This window comes from Maylandia zebra, linkage group LG16 (genome assembly GCF_041146795.1).
Source record: "Maylandia zebra isolate NMK-2024a linkage group LG16, Mzebra_GT3a, whole genome shotgun sequence".
Taxonomy (NCBI): Eukaryota; Metazoa; Chordata; class Actinopteri; order Cichliformes; family Cichlidae; genus Maylandia; species Maylandia zebra.
This window is the reverse complement of record NC_135182.1, coordinates 9967404-9977779: the sequence shown is the minus strand read 5'-3', so window position 1 is coordinate 9977779 and position 10376 is coordinate 9967404. Positions and strand designations below refer to the sequence as shown.

Genomic DNA, 10376 nt, shown 5'->3' with positions numbered 1-10376 from the left:
CTCTGCTCTCTTTGTGTCTCAAGGAGAGGAAGTTTGTAGGGGGTGCGAATCAGGTGAGTCAGTGCATGGCGAGGGAGCTGGGAGACCGAGTGAAGCTGCAGTCTCCAGTCTACAGGATCGACCAGACCGGAGACATGGTTGTGGTGGAGACCGTGGACAAGCAGACCTACAAGGTGAGTTGAGTATATCACCAGTATTTCCTTTGAAGTACTATTCTTTAAGGACACTTTTTATGTCTTTCCTTACATATTCTGCTTTAGTCAGAAATATAATATTGAGCTGGAAATGAGCATTTAAAGTCGATTAATGTTTATTAACTGTATCTAGCACCAGATGATCTCAGAGATTACAACAAGATGGAGAGAAACCTAAGTATTCCACCTTTGAGCAGATCTTGGCCACAGTGAGAATAAAGTAAAGAGAGGAAAATAGAGGAAATGCGCTCAGGGAATCTCTGACCACAGAACAGTTTCCACTTTGCCTCAGTCTGTTTAAAATGAGCTTTGGCCCAGAAATGATGGCGGTGTTTCACCATCATGTTCACATGATAGAGCTTTAACCTGTATTTGTGAACAGTACAGTGTTCATAGACAGTGATTTCCAGAAGTGTTCCCGAGCCCTCCCAGTGATTTCATGACAATCATGCCTGCTTTAGTGCAGTGATGCAGCAGGGCCCAAAGGTCACGGGCATCCATTATTGATTTTCAGCCTTATCCTTTGCACACAGAAATTCCTCCAGATTCTTGGAATGTTTTGATGATATTATTCTTTTCAGTTTGATGTTGAGGAACATTTTTCTGAAATTGCTCCACAGTTTGTAGACACAGTTTTGGGGGTTTTTGCAGAGCATCTCTGAGATGCTCTTTTTATCGCTGGTCGTGTCACTTTGAGACATGTCACTGCCATCAAATTCAAAGTGAGCTTTTTGTTTCTGTAAATGATAATAGTAGATTTCTGATATTTTTCTGTATAAGTGAATAAAAGATGGCTTTCTGAGATCGGCAAGTCACTGCATTCTGTTTTCATTTACAGTTTACACAATGTTACAACTTTCTGAAACTGGGTTTGTAGACACAATTGATTAGTTCAGTCCAGTGGTTCCCAACCTTCAAATGGCCCACAAAACAAATAGTCAGAATGACTTTGCTTATATGGATACATCACCGTTAACGAGCTGATAAGATAATGAATAATGACGCTGCTCTTATGTTTCAGTAGATTGTGAATGCAGGACTTTCCTTTTCCTGTTTTCCTGTTACTGCAGCCATGTTTCAAATAACTGTTATAGTGTTTGTTTGATTTTATTATGTATTAGGAAATGAAACAGATACTATATTTATACACTAGGTAATGTGAGATAATGCAGTCTGAATATGAAACATCCATGTATCTGTAAAACAGTAACTGCTTCACAGTGTTACTCACAAACTTCACTGGCACTGCTGCTCTTTGGCTGCCATCTACTGGCTGCTTGGAAAAAAGCAGTTAAAATGTACATGATCTGTGTTACTTTGTTGATTAGGTTGAATGTTTTCATTTATGGTCAGATGTTCCATTGTAATGAATTATGGGACAGCATTTTCTCCCCTCTTTTCATAAAGGATAGTCCAGTGTATCCTATATTAAAGGAAGCACTGAAGCCTCTTTCCTTAGTATTTGGAGAATTGCAACATCTCTTACTATGGCTGATGACTACCATGCAGATACTTCTGGGTCACATCTTTCAGTTATAAACAGACTATTGGTACGCACTGTGTACTGTCTCTGTCTCTGTGTTAGGCCAAGTATGTGATCGTGGCCACACCACCTGCTTTGAATCTGAAGATGCACTTCAACCCTGAGCTGCCCCCGCTGAGGAACCAGCTGATCAACCGTGTTCCCATGGGCTCTGTCATAAAGTGCATGGTCTACTACAGAGAGAACTTCTGGAGGAAAAAGGGTACGCAGGAAGTGAAAACACAGAGAGAGCGAATGCTGTTCAAGATGATGCCATTTCTAACGTTTTATTGTGTTACCAGGTTACTGCGGCAGCATGGTGATAGAGGAGGAGGGTGCTCCCATCGGTCTCACCCTGGATGACACAAAGCCTGATGGGACTGTACCTTGTATTATGGGGTTGGTACAGAGCTTCAAACAGTTCTCTGTAATTGTGTATATTTTGTATTATGATTAGGGATGGGTATCGTTTAGGTTTTATCCGATACCAGTACCAAACCGGTACTTTTGAAACGGTGCCGGTGCTTAAACGGTGCTCGAACCGGTGCTTAAAGAATGAAGAACACACACTTTGTCCAAAAACCTCTCATGTTTAGCTGTTTCCCTCTTTTTCTTTGGTCATTTTAGCCTTTTTGGCCAGGGTGAAGGGAGTATCTGCCATCAAACAAGAAGACAGCCTCATGTAACTACGACGGTGTTTGCTAGTTCACCTTAAATGCGTTAATGTAATAACGTGGTTAGCGTACTCAACGTAAATTACACATGAACAACATTAAGCTACTCACGCAGAGAAGAACGGCTGCTGCTGCATCATTATCCGTCATCATTTCTGCTGCACTGGCAGGGCTAGGGGCCAGGACTCTCCTCTTCGGGTTCTTGGGGGATGTTGCTAACTCCGGGTCCGATAACAACCCGCAGTAGATGTGCTCGGTGTGAGGTCTCGCAGCAAGCTATCAAATACGGCGCATTTCTCGACTTTAAAAAAACACTATGCGTCGCCAGGTGTTTCATCAGATTCGAGGTGTTACCTCCTTTGCACAGTATCACCTTAAAGCACTTGTTGCAGGCTGCTGAGTTTGCATCTTTTGCTGTGAAGTACAGCCAGACTTTTGACCGCTTCGCCTTGGGCATTTTAATCTGTAGCTCTGCTCTAAAAGAACGTACGTACCTGGGCCCGCCTACTACGCTTGGAAAGGTAAAATGATTGGCTAGAATCCAAAGTGTACGACATCTCAGGGGAAATAAAGCACCGAAATGCTAAGTGATATCAGCAGCCCCAAAGAAGTATACAATGCTGCACCATGCTTTAGTCAGGTTGAAATACACATTTCGTTCACTAGTGATTATCAGAGGGTTACTGACTGGCCTGTAGGCTTGTGTCTCAGCTTTACCATCTGACTCTGACCTAGTATTCTCGCATGAGCTCCTACAAGAATTTCCATACAGTGTAGGACTTGTGCTTGAATGGAGCTAAACACAAGTGATAAAGTCATCCAACCAGCCACACATGCTCATGTAGTGTTTTCTCTTTTCACTCTCCCCCCCAGATTCATCCTTGCCCACAAGTGCAGAAAGCTCTCAAGCCTGTCCAAGGAAGAAAGGTAGACACCAGTGGACAGAGATGGAAAAAAACTCTCACGAGCTGTGAGATCAGTTTAATCCCAACTCCTGTGTTGTTGTGTTTAGGTTGAGGAGGATCTGTGAGATCTACTCCAAAGTGCTGGGCACAGATGAGGCTTTGCATGTGAGTTTGGGTGCAGAGTGGTACACAGTCATGTGGATACTGTGGAATCACTTGACTGACTGCTCATGTGCCTGCTTGTTTCCTGCAGCCGGTGCACTATGAGGAGAAGAACTGGTGTGAAGAGGAGTACTCTGGAGGCTGCTACACAGCCTATTTCCCCCCAGGAATCCTTACTCAGTTTGGCAGGTGAGTCTCTCTCTCACACGTGTACACACACAAAAAAATAAACATAAATATGAAAGTGTGATCTTTTCATTTCAATTAACTTAATTTATTTGAATGTGTCAGCTCCTGGATATTAATGGCTAATGTATGTTTCAGCAGGATTTGTGATTATTTCTGCAAATTAGCGTCACTTCTCCTCCATGAAACGAACCTGCCTTCCTGTGCACGGTTTCAGAGGGGACTCACTGAGATCACAACACTTTGTGTTGGATTATTATGTTTACCACACAAGCAATACTGTGAACTCATATTTCATCTGAATGGTGTTATTGCAGTGTTTTTTGCGGCATTTCATGGGTTTTATTGGAGTGTGAACAAATGAATGCATTTTCAGTACAGCAGGACGTGTCCCCAGGATTTGCCCATTTGCTCTATAGCTGTACACACACATAAAACACAATCCAGTGTGTCTGATGCATTGCGGCTGCTTTCATTTATTAGTCGAAGCTGCTTGTTGTACAGATCCTGGTGCATATGTTCACTATTAGAGTTTTGTTAACCTCCATATGAAAAACTGAAACTCCTTGTTAATCGTCATGTGAACCATATTTCATGTCTAAATGTCCTCACCAGATGTGCAAATGTGTTCTCACTCACAATGAAAAGTAAGCTGGAGTTGGAAACCTAACATTGTGCTTTTTTATACAGAGTAACTGTTTCACATACCGGGTGGCCCTGCAAGAAATAGAGTTAAAGAAAAAGTCCTTTCTTTGGTTCTTTTACGTTGAGCACAGTGGGGGTGGGAAGATTAATCCAAAGGAAATTCACTTTATGTTATATAATCCCATATTGCACTTATTCAGGTGAGATAATATTCTTAAATGAAGTGAATGCATGCTAAAGCTAAATGGTCAGTACAATGCTGGTGCATACATTAAAAATAAAACGTGTTTAAAACCTGTAAACCAGTTTAACCTCTGAAGCCTCTCCTGTTTCTCTCTTTTTTGCTCTTCAGAGTGCTGAGAGAGCCGGTGGGCAAGTTGTACTTTGCAGGCACAGAGACGGCCACCGAATGGAGTGGCTACATGGAGGGGGCCGTACAAGCTGGAGAGAGAGCAGCCAGAGAGGTCAGAGAGCATTTAAGTACCTGCTTTTCACTGCTACGTGTTAGCAAATACCAGTTCTTACCAGTTTAAACACCCTTAGAGGCAGGTTACTTATATATACCAGGTGGAAACCACTTAAATCATGCAGCTGGCACACCTATTAGTCACACCTCAGCCTGCTCCTGGTGTTGTGGATGCTCAGCCAGCAGTGCTGGGGGTCAGCTGATATCAAATCATGACATCCTCGCCTTTTCTCCCCTCTCATTTATGTCTGAGCACAGCTGACTGAAACAAACCATAGAATCAAAATGGTCCTCCCCACTCAGTCTTCTAAATCTCTCTTTAAGACACTCGCCTGCTGCTTGCACTTTATGTCCTTCTTGTTGATGTGTCGTGTCGTATGTAGTGCCAACGTGGGACAGTTCCCCAATTTCATTGTGCTATTGTACTATGTATGACTGTGCAATGATAATAAAGAGTTATCTTATTAACATCACCCAAACTCAAAAATGTGTATCATGTTTAAAATTTAGACTGTAAATTTTGAGGCCAGAGGGGCTGATGGCGCGATATGGCAGCCTCGCTTCTGTCAGTCTGCCCCAGGGCAGCTGTGGCTGCAACTGTAGCTCACAGTGTGTGAATGTGAGAGTGAATGAATAGTGGAATTGTAAAGCGCTTTGGGTGCCTAGAAAAGTGCTATATAAATGCAATCCATTATTTATTATTATTATAAGTCTTTGACTGACACCACCAATGTCTTTTCGCAGGTCATGTGTGCGATGGGTAAACTCCAACCTAATCAGATCTGGCAACCTGAGCCTGAGAACGATGTAAGAGAAGTCCTTATGCACCAAATTACAAGTTGGCCTTTGATTAAAAAAATGAACAATCAGTGGAGAAACACTCTGAAGTCTCTCGTCATGAATCCAAAACACTTTTTACCATAAATGACACTGTGAAAAAGATCATCTTGTAATAAATGAGAAAAAAACTACCAGGCAAGACCATAATGTTTCTTGGGGTTGTAAACCAAGAGAGGTCATTTTCTCCCTCGCTTTCTATACAATCATTTTCAAGCAGAAGAGTTGCCCCCTGCTGGTCATGTAAAAAAATGCAGGTTTAAGACACCTATGCATTGTTTACACATTTTGGACCCAAGATTACATAAGTTGTATATTGCCAAATCATCTATCAAGTATCTAGTTAATATCATGCACATGAAAAAGGCAGATATCTGATATCATCATTCCCTCCGTCCTGCAGGAAATCCGGGCACTCCCGTTTGTTACCACCTTCTGGGAGAGAAACCTGCCTTCGGTTGATGGTTTCCTCAAATTCTTAGGAGTCTCCACATTCCTGTCTGCTGCCACCGCAGCTGGCTTGGTGGCCTACAAGAAGGGCATCATCCCCCGGAGTTAAACCACCCTGTCGTCTCACTCCTCCACATCTCAAGGGAACACGTCTCAATAGACACTTGTGTACTTCTAGTGCTTTATGGGCCCAAACTACAGAGTAGTGACCTACATAGGGTATACATTGTTTTTTGAGAAACACCGTGATGTGAGAAGGACTGCTCAGCTCATGCAAAAACACTAACACACTGTTACTCTGTCCACAAACGAAAGAGAGAATGAAGCAGGTGAGAAGGGCTGACTGAAAGGTGTTTGAGAGGAGGGACGAAAGCCTAACTTCAGTTTAAAACATGCAGACTCAGATTGTGAAACCAATGAAGGAAAAAAGATCAGAATCAGTTCGTAAGGGGAAACCTTCTCTGTCACTATTACTATCCCATACAATGCCAATGAAATCCACTGTGTCGATTATATGTGAGTTTATAAAAGTCGCCATGCTTACTGTGTGTATGAGCCTCGTCTGTGTCGCATGCTTCGGTGAGCATGCGTTCGTGAGCGTGTGGTCATCAAAGTTTCTGTACAAAGTTGCGAGCGCGTGTGCATGAGTTTCCACTGTGTGTCTAATTACCGCTGCCTATTTTAGGTGCCAATTTATTCTGGCCAAGCAGCCGTAGCTGTTTGACGAAATCCAGTGACTTCAGAAGAGAAAAGAGTCAGTATAGTGACACTGTCCACATAGAAAATCAGAGAGGAGGTTCAAGGACAAGTGGGGCTTTTTCTGTCAGCAAATCCCATGAAAACACAAATGAATAGTGAATTTTAGCATTGTCTTTGTAGCTAAAGCCAGATGTGAGTCGCAACCCTAAAGTGAGTTGGTACCGCGTGAAATGGGTTTTGTTGTTTCTCTTAAATTTAAATTTTATTTACATCCCAAAGCCCAAATTATGTGCCCTAATATGAATCCTAATATGTAGCCTAATAATGTCATATTAGGGCACCAAATGTGTATTATTCCCAATGAGCGATCTGTGCAGTTGAAGGCTGGCTCCAAAAGCAGGTAATTCCTCACAGACTCCTATGTTAAGATGTCTAGGTTTCCACCTGAAAAGGCATCTTTAAAGCCTGGGGCAGTCTTTGTAGCTAATTGTCTCCTTCATGGTGACTCCTTTCATATAAATCCTCTGTTTAAACTATAGTAAGTCTTAGGTATCAGCAAACACGGGCTACCAAATATGGCCACCAAAAATTAAGACGGTGCCAGTCTAAGTACTGAACCCATAAATTTAATTGGTAATCCATAAACTAATGGTGACAATAATGATTATTATAAATAATTATTAAACACTTCTCAGTTATAGTTACTTGTTGTTTTAACTCTTTACCCGCTTGTATAAATCGACCAGGAGTGACCTTGAATGCTTCAGGCTTATAGAACAAAACGACTGGTGTGCATCATAAGTTAGTGCGGGTGGTCTCTCCCTGTGCAACTAGACTTAGAAAAACCCAGAAACTGTTCTGATTGTCTTCAAACCACAACTTTATTGATATATGCTGAGGTGTCAAAACTCATCATCAAGGCTACAAAGGGGATGTCGTCAGTGTCTCTTTATGGAGTAAAGAGTTAAAGTTTATCCAGACTGAACACAGAGCAGGTACAGATGTTCAACAAATAGTTATGTTTTCTATATTTTTAATCTTCAAGTATACCAAATTTTTCATATCCATAGATAAAAGTGTGCACGTTTTATTAATAAGAGCTCAGAAGTGGGGCTAGAAGGTGAATGCAGCTTAGCTTTTTGTGACTTCTCAAACAATCTAGTTTTTTCCTGTAGTTTCTCTTCAACAGGAACTCTAGGCTCACGTACATAAGCCAGGAAGTGGTAAGACAGACCAGTTCACTGTTAGAATTTGTGGGATTTGTTGACAGACAAAAAGAAAAACTCATCCTAAGAATGAGAAGAGTCAGCCTTATTCTTTTAATGGAAATGTAGTGGTGTCCAGCTGCTAGTGTGGTAATCTATCGATCAGTATGACGGAAGCATTTGAATGTATTTTCCTCACACTAGATAACACATGCATGGTGGTTTTGCTAAGGTAATCACATTTTTCACTTGTGTATTTTTACCTTTTCACATTCTCACTTCAGATAAACACGATCCCACCAGCTCTAAGGCGTCCTTGTAACAACTGTTTTGATTTGTTTAGGAAAAAGGAAACTGTCTTTTAGAGAAACTTTAAAGAAATGACATTCTTGCTGAAAAACTGACTCGCTGCAACAAAGGTTTAAGTACTGGCTGCTCAGCAAGCAGTGTCATCAGCAATCATTTGTCCGGGTAAAATCATTTGTCGGGGGTGTAGATGTGAAAGCCAACCTGCTGCACAGTCCTCTGTGTGCAGCTCTTTATGCCCACTACAAGAATCATGCTGTTCTTGTCCCAAAGATGTTTGTGAGTGTAGTTTATCTGTTGTGCCTTAATGGAAATTGTAACGTTTTTGTCATTTTATCGCAAGTGCCTGTGACTCTGACACTCTCAGCCCTCATCCCTCTTTTCCTCCCCCGCCTGCTCCGGAGGTGAGAGGTCAGATGGACCAGGTCATCGGTTCAAGGCATCATCTGCGCTCATTAACAGGGGTCAGCATTGTGTTCAAGTGTATCCGAAAACCTTTCATTTTAAAAGTTCCCCTTACCTGAGTTATGTCCTCACTGCAAACTTGACTCAGGTAAAGCCGGGTGTAAAAACACAGCATCAGAGCTCAGACTGTTGAGGTGATCCCTCTGCTTATCTCTGTGTCCGTGTGTGCTTCGTGTTGTCCCTGCAGCGCTTCTTCCCTCGTTGTGGTGTCCCTCTCCCGTCTGACCCTCAGTCCCAGTGCAGGTTTTATGTGCAGTTCTAGAAGTAATGATTGAATAATAATGTCACTTTTTGAACCATCACTAAAAGTGTTTGAGTTTATGGTTGGCTGAACAAACAAAGCCAGCAAATTCCATCCACCCTGTCGAAAAACAACAACAACAAACTACAGCACTCACAACAAACCATCAGCAGACGTGATGCAGCGTTATTCATTATGGGGTTTTTCTGGAGATACCCCCCCTTCCTTTGTCCCTCTGTGCATATGAGCCTTCTTAACTATTCCTGTGACCTGCTCTTTGATGTCTTTGATTCCTCATACAAAGCTGGTGATATTTAACAAAATGTGAAATAAATCTTTTACTCGCCTTAACCTGATTTATTCTGGTGTCGTGTGTCATTATGTCGACTCAGAGCAGAGCTACAGCCCAACGGAGTGAAAACAGCGGTGTAATAGTTAAGAAAAATGTGGGGAAAAAATCATTAAAAGCTAGTCCAATGCCCAATGTGCCCAGGAAGAATAAAACTGCAGTTCCAAAAAGGACACTGTGTCATTTGTAAATAAAACCAGAATCCAATGATTTGCAAACAAGAGAACATATATGACATATCAAATGTTTAAGCTGAGTCAGTGTGCCATTTTAAGAAAAATAAAAGCTCATTTTGACTTTGATGGCAGCACCTGGTTTAAAAATAGTTGAGACGGGGCAACAAAAGCCAGGAAAAGTAGGTAGTGCTAAAAAGAAGGTTAGGTTAAACAGCATCAGATCAGTAACATGACTGGAGTGTAAAACGAGCGTTTCAGAGGAGCAGAGCTTCTCAGAAGCAAAGGTGGATGGAGGTTTACCAATCTGCAAAAACCTGCCTGTACAAATTATGGAACAATTCAGAATAATATTCCTCAACATAAAATTGAATGTGGAGAAATCTGTGTGTGCAGGGGACAAGTCTGACAATCAGTATTGGATGTCTGTGAACTGAAGTGAAAACAGATGTGATTCTGTCATGAAATTCACTGTCACATGAAAATCACCGGCTGTGAACACATTTCACTGTACCACCCACAATTACAGGCTGAAGCTCTACCGTGCAGAGAAGAAGCCATACGTGAACATGATCCAGAAACACCACCATCTCTTCTGTGCCAAAGCTCATTTAAAATGAAGTGACGTAAAGTAATCAATCAAACTGAAATTTTAAATTCTTTCATGGAAAACACTGATGACGATGGTAAAATGGCCTGTATTTACAGTGGGGCAAAAAAGTATTTAGTCAGCCACCGATTGTGCAAGTTCCCCCACTTAAAATGATGACAGAGGTCAGTAATTTGCACCAGAGGTACACTTCAACTGTGAGAGACAGAATGTGAAAAAAAAAATCCATGAATTTGTAACCCAGTGTTAATTTGGTTATCTGATATTGTGTGATATTCAGTATATAT

At 41.7% G+C, this 10376-nt stretch overlaps 1 protein-coding gene across 1 annotated transcript in view; it reads left to right on the top strand.

The window, feature by feature from the left end:
- Positions 1–9313, top strand: part of LOC112436098 (amine oxidase [flavin-containing]) — a 55981-nt gene extending 46668 nt beyond the window's left edge. Inside the window, exons 7-15 of the mRNA XM_076875214.1 lie at positions 24–173; positions 1780–1939; positions 2019–2115; positions 3264–3317; positions 3403–3460; positions 3549–3646; positions 4641–4752; positions 5499–5561; positions 5995–9313. Of these exons, the coding sequence (XP_076731329.1) occupies positions 24–173; positions 1780–1939; positions 2019–2115; positions 3264–3317; positions 3403–3460; positions 3549–3646; positions 4641–4752; positions 5499–5561; positions 5995–6150 (948 nt within the window). The 3' untranslated portion in view covers positions 6151–9313. The remainder of the gene's footprint in view (positions 1–23; positions 174–1779; positions 1940–2018; positions 2116–3263; positions 3318–3402; positions 3461–3548; positions 3647–4640; positions 4753–5498; positions 5562–5994) is intronic.
- The last annotated feature ends 1063 nt before the right edge of the window (positions 9314–10376 follow it).